This window comes from Oreochromis niloticus, linkage group LG7 (genome assembly GCF_001858045.2).
Source record: "Oreochromis niloticus isolate F11D_XX linkage group LG7, O_niloticus_UMD_NMBU, whole genome shotgun sequence".
Lineage (NCBI taxonomy): Eukaryota > Metazoa > Chordata > Actinopteri > Cichliformes > Cichlidae > Oreochromis > Oreochromis niloticus.
Window position 1 is genome coordinate 31,665,685 of NC_031972.2, and position 18,307 is coordinate 31,683,991.

General features: G+C 38.6%; 1 protein-coding gene across 1 annotated transcript; it reads left to right on the forward strand.

Moving 5' to 3' along the window:
- Positions 1 to 12,321: 12,321 nt before the first annotated feature.
- LOC109202987 (piggyBac transposable element-derived protein 4) lies at positions 12,322 to 13,567 on the forward strand. The gene is made up of 2 exons (XM_025908447.1): positions 12,322 to 12,574; positions 12,728 to 13,567. The coding sequence occupies exons 1-2, from the start codon at positions 12,322 to 12,324 to the stop codon at positions 13,561 to 13,563; spliced, it is 1,089 nt and encodes a 362-aa protein (XP_025764232.1). The 3' UTR covers positions 13,564 to 13,567.
- Positions 13,568 to 18,307: the final 4,740 nt, after the last annotated feature.

Here is an 18,307-nt window from a genome sequence, read left to right on the forward strand (position 1 = left end):
CTACTGGCAGCGGAGCAGCTCGTTTCACAAAGAAGATAAAAATGTAATATTAGAAAATATGAAGAGGGTAGACACATATTGCAGAGTGACAACATCACAGCTGCTGCACCTAAGAAAGTGGATCTGTCAGGTCATTATGTCTGGAAAAATGCTGTATGAAAAGTATTTGAGGCCAGGATAGAAAACTGGCAAAAATACTGACTTTTTTTAGTCAATAAAATTATTAGTTTCACAGCTCTATCATTAGGAAAAGAGGGATCTGACAGATTACAATTGTAAATTGCATTAAATCAGTATTTTTAGAGATGCAGGAGATGATTATTATTATCCCCACTGGTGTTAAACTATTCAACTGCAAAGAGACGAATAAATATAAATTGAACCAGGATGCTTGGGTGTTTTTACAAAGATTTAGGTGCCCTGTTTTGGGATCGTGTCACTATACAAGGGCTTACAGAACATTTAAATAAATTGATATAAAAGTTTTTTCAGCCAACAGAGAATCTCTAATTCTTATTAATATTCAAAGAAAGACAAGGAAATGTAGACCCTATTACTGTCCAGTTCACTGCTGCCAGGGGTGCTTTTCAGGATACTTACTAAACAATTGATTAGTCAGAATGCACCAGTTTGGTGGTACATGTGTTGTGTTATGCGTTAACCTGAGCAGATTAGACATTAAGCATAGTTACCATGGCTTTGTAACAGTGTTGCAATATTAAATTGCATTCCTGACTTATTAAATTAAGTCAGGAAAAGAAAATTCTCATTTTGTTGGCTCTTTACTTGTTAACCATGTGTCTGCCATTTTGTGGTACGTAGGCAGAAGGATTAGAGCTTGACCTCTAAAAAGAACTGCTATAAAAGGTTATGCATCCTCTAACTGTGCCTGAAAAGCAAATTCATAAGCCAAAATATGCTAAAAATCTCTGAAAGGCTTCATATTTTTAAATTATTCTAAATATAAAAGTAGTGGTTGGATGAGCTCTAAATAAATTATAATAAGTGGTTGAAAACCTGTTTTCCTTAAGCTGAACTGTGAGGCTGATGTGTACAAGGATGTTTGTACCACAGAGATTGGTGGTAGGAAGCAAGGTGGGTATGTTGTACTCTGCTTCATACAAGCTAGCCTAAGGATGCTCCCAGGCATGGGCCATGCAAGCAACACTGAAACCAACTAAATGCAACCTGCACTCAGAGGCTGAAAAGAAACACAAGGATTATCAATAAGAAAAAGATGCTGACAGCCAGCAGGTGAAGGTCGTTCATTACACGTGTGCTTGGACGTACACGCATGCACTCAAAATCATTCCTGTAGCTGGAGGGGAGTGGAAAGTGCCAGCAACTCCAGCTCATTATCTGCATTTGTAAACACACAGACGTGCACGTAAAAGATCTCTTTCAGTTCCACTGTAATGATGGTGCTTGTTAAATGAAGGTGACTGTATTCCTGCCATGTTATTCTAATTCCTACACTGTGTCATGCTACTTATTCTCTAATATGTTAATACTTTCTAAGCTTAAGGGTCAAATTTAGAGACTGATGCATCCAAACAAATGACAGCATGTAAGTTATGGCCCCAATAATCAAGAGCACATGCTGTCTTTGTTGTTGATTGGGGTTTTTTTGTCACTTTAAATGATCTAAGCATATTGTATGTGTTGGTTGTCTGTGTAAATATGTTGATCCATAGAATCCAGAGACTGTAATTCAAGTAGATGTAGCTTCCAAGGTAAACCCAGCCATGGAGGGGGCTGTAAGCCAGTGTGCTATTAGTGCCATTCCCAAGAGCAGCTAAATGGGGAGGGTTGCGTCAGGAAAGGCATTGAAAGAATACAAAAATGTCATTCTTCTCATTAAGAATGATTTCCAAACTGAAGCAGTCACGACCTCGGAGACCTGGATTAACAACCTGCTGGCCAAGTGCTTCTGGTGGTGTTGGCCAACGGAGTGCTAGAGTGCTATCGCTGGCTGAAGAAAAAGGAAGGGTGATTGTAGTTAGTGGATGTGAGGAGAGTGTCAGACAAGATCATGAGCTTAAAGCTGGAGGTTAGATGACATAAGAGAGTGAGGAATTCTGGAATAAGTCAAATGAAGTTGAAGGGAGTGTACCGAGCAGCTGGAGTGGTGATTTCAGTGTAGATGTAGGTAAAGGAAACAGTGGTGATGAGGTGGTGTTGGTATGGTATTAAGAAGAGAAATGTAGAAGGATAGATGGTAGTGGTAGAGAGAGGAAGATGGATGGAGGCAAAGTGGTGAATGAGGAAGTGCAGAGGATCAGTAAGGCGGAAGCAAGGGCAGCCTTGAAGAGAATAAAGAGTATAAAGGAAGTTGGTCCAGATGACAAACCTGTGGAAGTATGGAGAAGCCTAGGAGAGAGGGCAGTGGAGTCTAACCACATCCTTTCATAGTCTTGAAAATTCAGAGGATACCTGAGGAATGGACCTAACAAATTTCCAAGAACATGGGTAAAGTGCAGAGCTGTAGTAACTACAGAGGGTTAAAGCTGATGAGTCATACCACAAAGCCATGGGAAAGAGTTGTTGAAGCTAAGCTAAGGAAAGAGTTGATGATCAGTGAGCAGCAGTGTGGATTCATGCTGAGAGAGCACTACAAATGCAATGTTTTCTTTTAGAGTGTTGATGGAGAAATACAGAGAAGGTCAGAAGGAGTTTCACCCTGTGGCTCTACACAAAGCATATAATAGGGTGCCAAAAGAAGAACTGCATGAGAAGGAGTGGCAGAGATGTGGTGCAGGACAGGAGTCTCCATGTGCTACGATGACACTGTGGCCTGTAATGAGAGCAGGGAGCAGGTGAAAAGAGCCTGGAGAGGTGGAGGTATGCACTAAGGAGAACAATGAAAGTCAGAAGAAACACAGAATACAAGTGTGTGTGTGAATGAGAAGGAGACAAGTGTAACAGTGAAGCTACGAGAGGTACTGGGAATGAAGATAGATGAGTTTAAATATCTGGGGTCAAGAACAAGACAGTATAGACAGGGTGGAGATGTGTCAGATGTGATTTGTGACAAAGAATAGTGGTAAGAGTTACAGGAAAGCTTTGCAAGATGATAGTGAGAGCTCCTACGGTGTATGGTTTGGAGACAGTGGCACTGGCAAAAAGGAAGCCCAGCTGAAGATCAGAAATCAGTGTATCAGAGGGATGGCTCAGGTCCAGCTAGAGAGACAATGTTGAGATGGTTTGGAAATGACAGTAAAAAAACATGACAGGCAAAGGGTTAGGAGGCAGAAAATAGAGTTTTATGGAGGCAGATGGTCCGCTGTGGTGATCTGAGAAGAAGAAGAAGTTTCCAAAGTTATGCCAACATAGGGCGACTTACACGGTTGTATTGACATCTATGGAAAATAGCTCTTCGTTTCCTTCATCCAGGTCCTAAGTAAATACTTTTCTGATGACTGTACCACACACAGAGAAATGTGCCATGAAAGCTGGGTTAGCAGCTATGCTGAGATTCCAAAGACTTTTGAGTGGCACAAAAATGGCTCTCTTTGTACCTGGATAGGTCACCACCTGGTCTAGATAACGTGGTCTGGAGTAGGTTACGTTCAGAGTTTCGGTTTCAAATTGTATTGAATTGACACATTTTCACTGATTCTTCTATTTACAGCATGCTTGAGTTCCTCAAAGCATGCTGTAAATTTAAGCTTACAGCATTTAAATATGTTGCATGTGTGAAGAAAGCTTTCTCTCTTTATGCAAAAAAGTTAAAACAGATCAGGTCTGGTCTGTCATCTTTGCACGGCCTTTAGACTGGTGGCTTTAATATTTCTGATTTATAGTAAAGGCGAATTAAATTTTCTGTCACTGCCTTCTTTCTACTTGAAAACTGTTTGAAGTGAAACGATCGTGGACACCCTGTGACGACAGATGGATTTGCTGTCATGTTGCTTTGCCCACATTAAGTCCCAAAGCCTTTGTTCTAATTCTGAAAGAATTCCTGAGCTCATGTGCTTTCCTGCTTTTCTTTGCTCGGGTATTTCCAGAATCACAGATGTAATCAGTCATATGATGTTTTACTTCTTTTAAAGACCACACTGACATTATTTTTGCATAATGGTTGGAAACACTTGTAAAAAGGAAGAAATGATTTTTATTGTTCTGCCAGTAGATGCAAGGCAATTTTAATCACACAGTGGTGGGTAAATGAATACTCCCATCAGTCTCAGATGGAAATAATTTACTTGTTTGGCTGCGTCATGTCTTATTTTCCATTTTTATTGTTTTGGATTGTTTTTAATTTTTTCTTTTTATGCTGTACTATTATCATTAGATTGCACCAAGTTAACCCTTTACCCTAGAGGGGTCTTTTTCAATCAGCTGGTTTTTAGCAACATGACAAAACAGGAGATATTAAAGAATAAATGATTAACCCAAAGAAACATGCAAATGTTTATTTTCATTTAATGATGAGCTATGATGCATTAATGTCTCACAGAGGAGTCTGTTATCTACTGCACTGTCTCATAGATTGAGGCCTACCGAGCTCCAGTTGTTCAACTCAGTAACCCCCATTTATAACCACGTGCTTTAAGTTGTTACAGCATAGTTGTACCCTGCAGTATATCCAGTGTTTCAGAAGACACTGTTCAGATTCCAGAAAACCAAACACTCTTACACCCTTCATCAATTTTCAGAATTCATGGAGTCTCTTCACTTGCTTGCGATTTTCTTTTGGCTTTCCAAGTTGGGAGTCTGCGCTGGAAAACTATTGTGCATTTAGCAGTAATGTAAAAGCAGCTGAGGCAAAGCTAATTTCTCATCATAAAAAGTCTGAGCTACATTTTCATTTGCAGGGCTGCTGTAAGGCCCCAACATAAATGCTGATATATTACTAAATCTATATGCTACATATCAGACTACTGTGTGTTAGGATTTAACAAATGTGGGTCCAAATACACGATACAAGTACAGGTATGGTGAACAAAATTACACTTTAAGGGCATTCGGTGTAAAAGGTAGACTAAAAAAAGGAAAAGCTGAGCTACCTGCTGTGGCGACCCCCTCGTGAATAAGGGAGCAGCCAAAAGTAGCTTATTAAGCGGATTAAAACGTTCAGTTCAGTGGTACAATAAAAGCAGGAATCCAAGGAACAGAAGCGTGGCTGAAAAACCTGACGATAACTCACAAAAGAGCCGTCTCCTAGACAGTGAAAGGACTATAAATAAACAAGGAACTAACAAGAAATTAATAAAAACCAATAATAGAGGAGGGAGACCATAACAAAGGAGCAAAAAAAGTAAACCATCTTAAATATGGTGTAGAACACATATTCTTTGCCATAATTTAGTAACACACACATACACACATCTCTCTCACTTGCTGTCTAGATAGATATAGATAGATAATATAAACTTACCCAAGACCTTTTTTAAAACTTGTCATCTGACCAGCAGACTGGAATTCAACTCCCATTTTTTCCACCCATTTGTATATAAGGCAGAAACAGTAACGTACATACTAATGATAATTTGAAGTAAAACTTTCTAATATGGATTGATTATTTCATTAGGCCTGCCTTTCATCTTCCAGTTGTCCAGTTTCCTCAGAGCTTCTTTTATTTTTTAGTTAACAGCCCTTTTGGGAATCACCATATTGGTACAAAATGCTCTCTTATGCCTGTAAAATTGTATTACCTTTGGCATTTTTCATAGATGCCACTAAAGAAATGGGAATAAATGATATTTTTACACCTGTGTTTGCTATGTTAGCCATCTGTGTCTTCATGTTTACCACTCTTTATCTTGTCTGCATCATGTTTTTTGTGACAGGCTGCTAGTGACAAGTGCCCAAGGCCAAAGATACAATTTTAAATGAGTTCTTTGCTAAGTTGTGTGTTATGTACAGACACAACATTGGTTCATCCTTCGAGTTGGGTGCTTTTTTATGTTTAAATCATTCATAGGTCAGTGTTATGTGGCTTAACAAACAAATAACAATCTTCAGAAAAATGGTCAGGTACAACAATTGGAGTGAAAATGAGTGAAAAAGCAAAAAGGTCCAAAGAAAATCTTTAAAAGAACTTTCAAAAGCCTGAAGAATTATTGCTCAAAAACACTCTCACTCTCATTTTTCAAACACTGCAAAATGTAAAGAAATGAGGTACGGCTCAAGGCTTTTGAAGGTACTACAAATAAATATAAATTTAAAATAAAAGAGGTACAAAAACAAAGCACTGGGACATGTCATATATAATTGCACTGATGCTGTTTGAGGACCACAGAACATGTAATCCAATTCTACATATATGAGTGAAAACAGAGACATATGACAACTTACATCCAAAGCAAATCAGGAAGTAACCAAAAGACACAACAATGAAACATGAAGACACAGGAACGCGATGAAGACTAACAGTAAACATGATGGTGGGTGAACACAGCAGGCACAGGAATAAAATAATTAAAAATTGAATAACACAGCGATTATTACATGTTAAAGTTAACATTTTTTTTTTATTTTAAAAAGAAATTTCATCCAGATGTGGTGCAAGACAAATGATCAAGGGTTCACAAAAATCCCCTTTAAACTTCAGCCGCCCACATATCAGCTCCACAATCTGGATCCCTATCTTCCACAACTTATGCTTTTTACTTTATCAGGTGCCAATATAAAACCACGCAAATACTGCAAATGTAAGAAATGGATGATATATTAAAATGATGGTATTTTGGCAGAAATAATAATTTAATGTGAATAGATATGTTATTAAAAAGAAGCCAGCTTTGCCTTCTTTTTAGGTAGCATATGCTTTAAATCAGTGAATGGAGCGATTGTCTTAGACAATAAATGGGCAAAAAAGATATGAAGTGCTGTTCATCGTTAAGGAGAAATTATATGCAGTGTTTTAAAAAATAGCAATTTGACCTGAGAGAAAACTAAGAAACTGCAATGAAAATAGGCACTCTCAATTTTACAGTTCACTCTTGTGATTAATTTACCTGTTACAAGCCATTACAATGAGCCTTACATCACTAATCCCATATATTTAACTGCTGCTGCAGGCTCATTAATTAGAAAACAGCCTTTCCTGTTATCTTTCTCATCCCCAAAACAGTTTGAAGATGATATGTGATGCACTCGCATTAAACACAATGAACATTGTTTGTCACAATATTTAATGATCTTACCACCTGCATCTGCAAAAATCATTAGCGGTGTTATTGGCCTGCCGTGCTGAGGTGTTACTGGGCTCGGACTAATATGAGCAGTGAGTATGCAAAACCATGTTCTCTATCAGTCTTTGAACAGTGTGTTGTCTCTCGTCACACCACCAACTGAGATGCACAGCCACTGTCAGCATCAGTTCCCAAGCTGATGAGATCTCTGTGTTTGTGTGTGGGTGTGTGTGCACATGCACGTGCGTGTTTAAGTCTTTTGTTTATTAGGCTTTGATAGACACCTCAATATGTTTGCCCACGTTGACATCGTCGTTGGCAGGCCCTGAGGTGATCGTATGATATTGTTTTAGTATTTGTGAACATTTGTAGTTTCACATCAGCCACCCACACCATCCTATTTAGTCTGCTTCAGTTTTGTCACTCATAGAGAACTAAATTTAAAGCAGGACTCTGATCCACAGTTATGAGAACCTTATTTAAAATCATCAAATAATGAACGATATATTTGACCTAACAAGATAACCATGTTCAACAATTCAATTCAACTTTATTTATACAGTGCCAAATCACAACAACAGTCGCCACAAGGCGCTTTATATTGTAAGGTAGACAATACAATAATACATACAGAGAAAAACCCCCAAATCATATGACCCCCTATGAGCAAGCACAAGTGACAGTGGGAAGGAAAAACTCCTTTTTAACAGGAAGAAACCTCCAGCAGAACCAGGAGGGGCGGCCATCTGCTGCGACCGGCTGGGGTGAGAGAAGGAAGAACAATAAACACACAGAATTTGGTGGGACAGTAACAGAAGGCAACTTACAATTGCAGGATCCATTAAAATTATAATTGTTCTGTTGGCATGTTAAATTACTGCTATTCTATTACATTCTTTAAATGGCACAGCACAAGATATTGTGCATCTTAAGGAGTCAAACACATTTTAATCCAAAGAAAAACACAATGAAAAATGTCCTACTACGACCACCAACTGTCTTCTGGCATTGTTTGGTGAAAAGTCATTGATCAAGTCGCTCCAACTCTGAGTGTTTTAGTGATATTAAATACGCAATCAAACCCTCTTTTTCCTCCACAAATGTCGTCATCAACAGCCAACCTTCCTCTGTGTTGGTCTGGCATACATCACAACCTTTGAGTTGTCTCAACCAAACCAATTGCCTAAAGGACATTTGTGTTAGCTTTACCGCACAATAAAATTATGTTTTGCATTACAGTGTACCATCTATAGACTTGGAGAATCACCGCCAAGATTCATTACAATCTTTCCTGCAGCATGTGGTGCCCAACACCAGGAAAAGACAGTTTATGGAGGCATTTCTTTTAATTTGTCTGTTTCATAGAGTGGCTCTGTTGTGCAGTGCTTTACACATTTGCCTAAGAAGTGAAAGATCCCTGGTTTTATTCCAGGGAGCGATAATCTCAAGGGAGTTCCATCAGGAAGTGTATATGTTGTGTAAACTCTGCCAAATCGAACATTTGGGGCTATCTGCTATGGCCACCCCTTGTAAATAAAGGCAGCAGCTGAAAATAGCTTTAAATGGAGTGATGAATGAATTATAATGAGACTGTTCGTGTGTACCAAGACATAGGACATTATACCAAAATGAAAAACACTGATGGGTAGATTTTATCAGTTTCTCCTCCTGCTTCATCCAGTCTCCATGCTAAGCTAAGGTAACCACCAGGGTCCATAAAGGATTCATATTTACTGCAACACATGAGCAACACATTCATCTCTAAATAAAAATTGTAAACCTTAGAAACATGATGATGGTCAAAGCTGGCTAGCTAGCCATTAGCTATCGAGCTAACTTTGAATCTGACTGGTTGATAAATCAAGCTTGTGGAGCCGCATAGTCAGCATATGATATATGTTACTACAATGCATACCATTTTATTAAAAGAGCCATTAAAAGTATATATTAATATAAGAATTTTGTCCCCTTTTTAATAGTATTCATGTTGCTGGTGGCATTTCTGGTGGGCAGCAGTTCTTTGTTTAAAGAAACAATTTCTGCTGACATACCATCCTCAGTAGTTAGAAATAAAGCTTCCCCCAAGCCTGATGCATTTGATGGAACCATTCCTTTTTATTATGTGCAATAAAATCTCTTAATTTTCACACCAGCTGTTAATTTGCACCCACTGTAGGTCCTTTTTCCAAAAATGGATTATTAGTTTTTCTTTTTCTTTTTTACATTTCTATTTACGTGTTAATATTTATAGTTTTAATAGAAGGTTATGCTGTTTCACTAATAATGATTCTGTTTAATGGGAAATTTGTCTTAGAACTCAAGAGGGACAATAAAAATTTAAATTAACTGAGCTTTTACAAGCTAAATGTTTGGATTATAAACACTGATTGCTAACTGTGGCTATAAAATTAAAGTTGTGAAGCATAATCTGTAACACCTCCCTTTTTAAATGTACTGGAGTTAAAGTAGCCCATAAAGCAGCATGTAAAGTACAATTAAAACTGGAGGATCTGTGATGTGTCCTTCTTGTAAAAGTATACTGTAGTTTCTTTTCATAATCACGTCTCTTATCCCGTCCTGCTTAAGACAAACTTACCAAGAACATTGTAATCAGCTCTGACTCTCACTCTCTCTCACCACTGAACTTAATCTGCCATTTATTTGACCAAATCACAACAGAAACATTAATAAAATTCCAGGGAAAGGTTTATTTTTCAGAACTCTGTGCCCTCCTGCTTGCTTGTTTTTGGTAACACAAGCTTAGCATTTACATTCCTGGTTCTATTTGTATTTGAAAACCTCGGTTTGGCCTGATCTCCACCTTTGCAGATTCTGTAGTTACACCCACAAGTCTTGTGATGACATAATGTGGAAAAGTCCAAATGCTTCAGAATAATCCAAGACACACAAGGAGCAGCATGATACTTCACCTATTCAATCCTGGCAGGAAAAATAATCACTCCTTTACTTTATAGTAAAAAGTATGTAATATGCGACTATTATGCTCCCTTTCAATAGAAATGTAAGTACTATGGTAAATTGAAGCGAGATTGATTCATGGATTAGCTAAATAGTGGGTTTTCTTAACTCACGAAGAAAACAAACAAACATTACTTTACTTTGGTTGTTGTCCCTATTGCTTTTATTTAAAAAAAAAAAATTCAAATGTTTACTTTTTCCAAACATCTTTAAAACTTGATTAGTTATTTTAAAAGCATGCAAAAGCAAAACGTGTTTGCTTTAACTTGTCTGTCATAAGAACTCACAGTTGAACTTAAATGCAAGACACTGATTTCTGGACGTCAAACAATGAAAATATCCTGCTAATGAGAGATAATAACAAAAGAGGATTACACAAAGTTGGCAGGAACGTCCAACAAGGGAAAAACTAAATTCAGGAAAGTGTTTCCAGTAAGGCAGCGGTCCCCAACCTTTTCTGCGCCACGGACCGGTTTATGTCCGACAATATTTTCATGGACCGGCCTTTAAGGTGTCGGGGATAAATACAACAAAATAAAACCAGTACCGCTATCAAAAAATAAGATTTATTCATAACACACAGAAAAAGACCCAGGAATCAGAGTTAACGATAAAAAATAACAATAAAAACCCTGAAAACCATACATTTCACACCCGGGCCTCAACTGCTCGCGGCCTGGTACCAAATGACTCACAGGCCCGGGGGTTGGTGGAGACCGCTGCAGTAAGGCACAGGCTGGAAAACAGGTTAGCAACATGGCAGGGAGAAAAAGACAAACAAACCGACAATTTACACTTGACTGAAGAAAAGGAAACAGTTGGGAGCTGTGCATAGGAGTAAAAGTACAGGAAACAAATAATTAAAACCAATTACCAATATAAAAAAAAAAAAAACTCGAAACAAAGGCGGTAACAAGCAAAACACAGGAAGACAACAGCATAGCAAAAGTATGAATACTTGAAAAATATGAAGACAAGAAGGAATATAAACATCAATAATGTCAGTAGACTGGCATCTTGTCCCTGCCTTTTGTCCAATGACAGCGGGGATAGACTCCAGGCCCTCTGCTTCCCTGAACTGAATAAGCAGTTAAGAAAACAGAAATACAACACAAGAGAATACAGAACATGATAATACTAAAATAAATAAGGGTGTTGATGTTTTTGATTTTCTATTAACCTCACTTTCACTGAGCCGTTCTTTCTGCCACCGAGTATGAATTCAGATGGAAAAGCGAAGGCTTGATTGCACAGCAGCAGAAAGAGTACAGCACTCTAACTGTTGGTGTTTTTCTCCATGTGCTACACCTGAAGTGGTTGATGCTGGAACAATTAAAGTTACTGGGAAAACAACCTGGTAAGAAGTGAAAAAAATACCCTGACGCCAGACAAGGTATAAGTGAAGAGGATGAGAGACAGAAACTAAAAGTAAACAAAGAGTGAACCTCAAACAGGCATCCACTAAAAGGACTATAAGCAGGCAAACACAGATACTACAGCTTTCATGTGAAATATCATGACATGCATGCATAAACAAATTCAAGAAGATTTTGTATGACGTGTATGTATTTTTTAGATTACATGCAACATGGTTAGGATTAATTTAGGTTCAGGGCTTTGGTGACATCACAACTACAATAATGGAATGAAAAGCCATTCAAAAACAGGAAATTGGTATTTTACTTTGTAATAGATACCTAGATTTGGATATTTCTCAGGAATTACTGGAATTGAAACGAGTATTAATTTTGGCATTAGATTTGCCAGGCATGCAGAAACATATTTCTAAAATGTTCAAATTAGCTTTATCTGCAGAGTATTTAACCTTCTTATTATGTTAAGGGTCAATTTGACCCATTCCAGTTTTTGTGTTGACCAAAGTACTGGTCATCCTTTCTTTTTCTTCATGAAACCTTATGACTTTTCCTTATCTGGGGTCATGAACTGGTGTGTAAAATATAGACACTTTGATGTGTCCTGGAATGTCTCTGCAGTGTTTGTATACAAAGATGATGTTGTGGGTCATTTTGACCCGCACACTTTTAAGTAAGTAAAAAGTTGTTCAGATCCAAAATAAACATTTCCCTTTGATGTACTTTGTTTTGACTGCTTCTGAATATACATTCAGACCCAGGTGTGTATGCAAGAAACTTTCTCTCCCCTATTCTTGTCACTGTTCTCATGTCATTTCAACACACCAAAAATGAGCTCCAGGAGGTTGACGACTGAAGAAGCTTTATCACTGCTTTTCAACTGGGATAGTGATGAAGAAGAAGATGTTTCAGAGACTGAGGATCTTTCAGAGGCCGAGGACAATGTTATTGATGATCCAGACTGCCAATTTTCAGACGAGGAGGAGGATTCTGAGGGAGAGTGTGCCGCCATCTCTACATCAAATGAAAACCAACGAATGCAGCAATCATCATCCACAGAGGAGACATGGACATCTAAAGATGGTAATATAAAATGGTCATTATCACCACACCGAAGTCAAGGCAGGCTGTCATCTTCTAATGTCATCAAAATGACTCCTGGTCCTACAAGATTTGCCATCACACGAATTGATGATATTCAATCAGCATTTCAACTCTTCATATCCCCTCCAATAGAAAGGATCATACTGGACATGACTAACCTGGAAGGGAGGCGTGTATTTCAAGAGAAGTGGAAGCCACTGGATCAGACTGACTTGCATGCTTATATTGGAATTCTGATATTAGCTGGAGTATACAGGTCCAAGGGAGAAGCAACTGCAAGTCTATGCAATGAAGAGAATGGAAGGCCAATCTTTCGAGCAACTATGTCTTTGAAGACATTTCTCAAGATATCTCGTGTGATCAGATTTGACAACCGTGAAACCAGAGCTGGTCGACGTGACAGAGACAAACTTGCTGCAATCAGAGATGTATGGGATAAATGGGTGGAAATTCTACCTTTGTTGTACAACCCTGGTCCCCACGTTACTGTTGATGAGCGCCTTGTCCCATTCAGGGGTCGCTGTCCTTTCCGACAGTATATGCCCAACAAGCCGGCCAAGTATGGCATCAAAATATGGGCAGCCTGTGATGCAGAATCTAGCTATGCATGGAATATGCAAGTGTACACTGGAAAGCTACCTGGAGGAGCATCTGAGAAGAATCAGGGGATCCGTGTGGTGCTGCAGATGAGTGAAGGGCTGCAAGGGCATAACATCACCTGTGACAATTTCTTTACATCCTACTGGCTTGGAGAGGAACTTCAGAAGAGAAAGCTGACTATGTTGGGAACAATCAGAAGAAATAAGCCAGAACTTCCCAGTGAAATTTTGAAGATGCAGGGAAGATCTCTGCATTCCTCATTATTTGTTTTCACTGAGAAAGCAACAGTTGTTTCATACAAAGAAAAACAAGAATGTTCTTGTCATGAGCACAATGCACACAGATGCATCTCTGAGCACAAGAGATGACAAAAAACCACAAATGATCCTAGACTACAACTCCACCAAAGGAGGAGTAGACAATCTTGACAAAGTCACAGCGACATACAGCTGCCAGCGCAAGACAGCTCGTTGGCCCTTGGTAATTTTCTACAATATTTTGGATGTGTCTGCTTACAATGCCTACGTCCTGTGGACTGAAATCAACCAACAGTGGCATGCGGGTAAATTGTACCGACGTCGCCTTTTCCTGGAAGAACTGGGAAAAAGTCTTGTCACTCCCAAGATCCAGATGCGAGTCAGACCAGCTCGATCCCCAGCAGCAGCAGCTGTCATTGAAAAGGTCAAGTGTGCACCATCCAACCAATCTGCAGTGGATTCAGTGGAACCAGGTATAAAGAAACGGAAAAGATGCCAGGTCTGTCCCTCACGAGAAGACATTAAAACAAGCACTGTTTGTGAGAAATGCAAAAAGTACATCTGCAGAAAGCACACAGTTACATTCTGTCCATCATGTGGACAAAACTGAAAATGTTGAACACTGAAAAACTGAAAAAAATCGGGCAAGTTAAAAAGAAATGTGTTTGTAAAGAAGGGAAAACTTTTACTAAATTGTTCTTAAAAAGAGTTATGGTAATTCAAACTGTGTTGTATGTCTGTGTTCTAAATGTTTTTCTAATGGAAAATAAAGTTGATTTGTTTTATTGCAGTTTTTTGACAATTCTGAGTGGATTTACACAGTGCGGGTCATTTTGACCCGCAACATAATCAATGTGATTTTTTTTCAACATAATACAAAAAGTCTAATACACTTAGTGAGTTAAAAGGTAATAATGCAGTCTGTTAATGTTGTGTTTAGAGCTTTTTTTCTGATGCTCTAAAGTGGCTCAACCTGTACACGCCAAAGACATCGAGGCATTCAAGTGTGAATTAAAAATAATCGTAGCACTAAAGGAGAACTCATTAGTATTTATCCCTTGGGGACTATCTGTCAACTCAAGTGAGTTTTATTTATATAGCTTAATATTACAAATTTGCCTCAGGGGCATGTAGTACCCTCAGTTCACAGACTGCCGAGTAAGGTAGGAAAAGTGGATGTAGGTTTATGGGTTATAGTTTCTGGTAATTAATATTTCTGTGGAATCTGCATGGAAATTTAGCTCGTGTCACATTTTTGTCTGAAACTGATCCAGTTGTTGTCAAGATAATTAAGACCTAACTAAAGTGATGGCCCAGTCTATGGAGTACGAACAGTGTTGTTGAGCGAGAACGTGCAGTCTCAAAGGTGGGGGTGGGAGGGTTAAAGGGTTAATGAAGGGAATAAATTAGTTAAAAAGAAGAAGAAAAAGCAGTGTGTCATCTTGTTTAAAGTCCTTGGCTTAGGCGTGGGGTCATATCCCTCCCTCTGGAGGCTCTTTGGCTCTAAAAAGAGCTGAGTGTTCGGGTTGGGTAAACTCAAAGGGAGTAAAGACTCTTCAAATGAGTATGCGCCACAACTATGGGTTCAGTCACCAGGATATAAAATGTAACCAGTGTCCTCTCACGGAGCTAACGAGCACTAGGTTGTGACCTGTGACCCTTAATGTGGTAAAGGTCACTACGCTCATGTGAAATTAAGAGCTATTAACAGACAGGTCATTGCTAATGAGGACCCCTGTCTGGATGTCCGAGGAGCGCTCAGCCTGTGGAATGTGGACTCCTCGTGCGCTCAGGAAAAAGTTATCATGACAAACTCCTACGAGGCGTGATGAGGTGGCGTTGCAATACACATCACACTGCATTTTAGGAATTTAATTGTGCTCTGTGGGACTTGCAGTGAATGCAGGTTTTGCTCATTACAAACAGCAGTAGTTGCGTGATAGTAATGCTGTAATGATGAGGAAAAAAGACAACAAACATCTTTTTCCCTTCAAAGATGAAGCATAGCTTCTGTTTGCCGCAGGACGACAGAAGTCACTCTGATCTGTGATCTGATGAACTGTTCCCTTGATTTCAGAAAAATTTTGTGTTGATATTCAGCCTCCAGTGGTTCATTAGTTGTTCTAGTTTTTTTAAACATTTTCTCTGGTCTTTTTTTTTTTTATAGCACCAACAGTGGACCATGAATTTCACGTCTTTGTGGTACACTTATTGCGATGTACACGAGACAAAGTGTACACTTGGTCACTACTTTTTTGGTCAGATATTACTGTAGTCTATGGGTCTACAGTAATACTAGTGAAATGTCTAATGCTTGAGTAGATCCAAGTGAACAAACTGCACTAGGCACAAGGTCCATCACAAGTGAAAGAAATGAGGTCCTGCTGCTGTTGATTAGGTTGGTTCATAACTTGTTTCTCTTAATTGTTTCTCTAAATTATTACATTGCATTACCTTTACCTGAATGATTATTAAACAGCTTTCATGCCAGGTATGAACAGTGCTCCAAGGCCTAAATAGCAAAACAAAATTATCACATGGCTAATTAGCATATGATTACATAATGCACATTACCAACCACTGTTATTTATACTATATATGAGATACTTGCTGTTTATACTTTCTCAAATTGTGCTCCCTAATTTAAAAATGGTTTAACAGAGTCTTTTTTGAACAAAGTATTTCTTCACAGCTTGGTTACTATTAGCTCCCTACAGCTGGCTACAGTAATAATGGAATCCCTCCTTTTCTCAGTCATGGTTGTCACGTAATTCCCCTGATGTGTTTTTGTTACATAGTCTTACTGTTTTGTGCAGGGTGGCTGCAATTAACTTTAACAACATGTAGCTATGATCAACGCCTCGATGACTAATGTAATAAGAGCTTACCAAATGTGGCAGCAGCTCAGACAGCCCGTATACGTGTCTCAGTTTCAGAACCATTACACCCCTACTCTTGGTGGAGCATCATGTTCCAGCCAGTGTGGGTGTTGTTTGGCCTATTTCAAGCCCACACTGACGTTTCCTTTTGGGTTCCTTTTTCTTTGAAAATGTTTTATACGTGTCATATTACATGTTCAGCTAATACAGTACCATTCGAAAGACTCGAACGAGCGAGTTCTCATTTTTAAATACTTTGCTTGTATGCAAACATAGATGGAAATACAGTATATAAAGCAGACTTTGTGCAATTTTAACAAGCTTGAAAGTCAATATTTGATATGACCATCTTTATTTTTCAACACATCCTGAACTCTCTGAGGCAAGCCTTCTTGTAATTATTTTTTCTTTAGTCTTCAGCAATAGTTTTCCAGGCTTCTTCAAGGACATCCAAAGCTCTTTTTTGGATGTTGGCTGCATTTTGTTCTGTTCTCTGTCAAGATGATCCCACGCTGCTTCAATAATATTGAGGTTCGGCCTCTGGGGACGTCATTCCATTACTGATAGTGATTCATTCTGTGCTTTTTCTATCCATGTATGCTTTTACTATATTGGCAGTATATTTGGGATCATTGTTATGCTATTAAAACAAAAAAAAATCAAGCAATTGCCAGATGCTTTCCAGTTGTTTTTTCATGGTGGATCCTTCGACCACCTGCTGAAATGCAAACTCAAACCATGACAGAGCCTGAACTGTGTTTTACAGATGGCTCCAGACACTCACTGCTGTACCTCTTTCCTGACCTCCTACGTATGTATTGACAATGATTTGAACCAAACATTTCACTTTTGGATTCATCACTCTATAAGATCTGTCAGCACTGATTTTCAGTCCAGTTCTTGTGTAATTTGACATACTTCAGCCTTTTCTCCTTGCTTCCCTTCCTTAAGAATGACTTTTTGACAGTCACCCTTCCACTGAGACCATTTCTGATGAGGCTTCAGTGAACAGTAGATAATTCAACTGAAGGGCCAGATGCTTCTCTCAGGTCTGTATCAGGTCTTTGCTGGATTTTTTCCCCCTATTTATTTGACGACTTAACTTTAAACATACTGTTCTTTTACTGTAGATAGTTTTTAGGTTTGCCACTTCTTTTTTGTCCTCCACTTCTCCACTGAAAGGTTACTAGTAAGAAACAGATACAGTTTAAGACTAGTTCTTGGTTCAGTTATCTGTCATGTGGAGACATAACGCTGCTACATTCTTTGAATTAGGTGAGTTTTTGCACTTGAATGATTCATAGGTCAGTGTTAAGTGGTTTAACAAAAAAACAAAAAAAAAACTCCTTTGAAAATGATCAGGTACAAGAGCAGAAAAGAAAATGAGCATCGACCTTAAATGTTTTGTCAAAGTTGGGAAAGGTCAACTTGTGGTCCGCCCACTTAATATCATTTATGCTCCAGGTAGCTGAAATTCATTCACATTTAACAGTCTCTGGTCAATATACTGCCGAAAGACTTTTAGATTAAAATTTAAAGACATTATTGTGGAATAGTTGTCATTTAGGATATATTTTTAGCTCACTTACACAAACTTGCAGACTCTGACAGCACAGTTTCTTCATCAACTTCTTCAGTGATTGGCAGAAGGGAGTTAAAGAAATGCCCTAACTTAAAACAGTTTTGCCTGTTTAATATGTGAGATATCATTATTACGTTTCCTTTTCTCTGAATCATTATTGTGCATCCATGGCTAAATGCTCCCATATGTGCTGTTCCCAGACCTGGTGTGTCTGTGATTTAATTTTCTCCATGTGAATGTAGCTACTGTCTGTGCTGATACGGACTAATTGGATTCGGAGTATCTCATTGTGATTATTTGATTACAGTTCATTACCCTGTGAACTCACACCACCCTGAGCTGCAGATTTTCAAGCACCAGGAGGTGCTGCGGGTCATACAGGGGTCCATCACTT

Bases quoted from the DNA above. Each gene is read 5' to 3' on its own strand.
- LOC109202987 (XM_025908447.1), top strand. From the start codon at position 12,322: ATGAGCTCCAGGAGGTTGACGACTGAAGAAGCTTTATCACTGCTTTTC. The intron at 12,575-12,727 runs GTAATATAAAAT...CCCCTCCAATAG, and splicing joins GACATGGACATCTAAAGATG to AAAGGATCATACTGGACATG.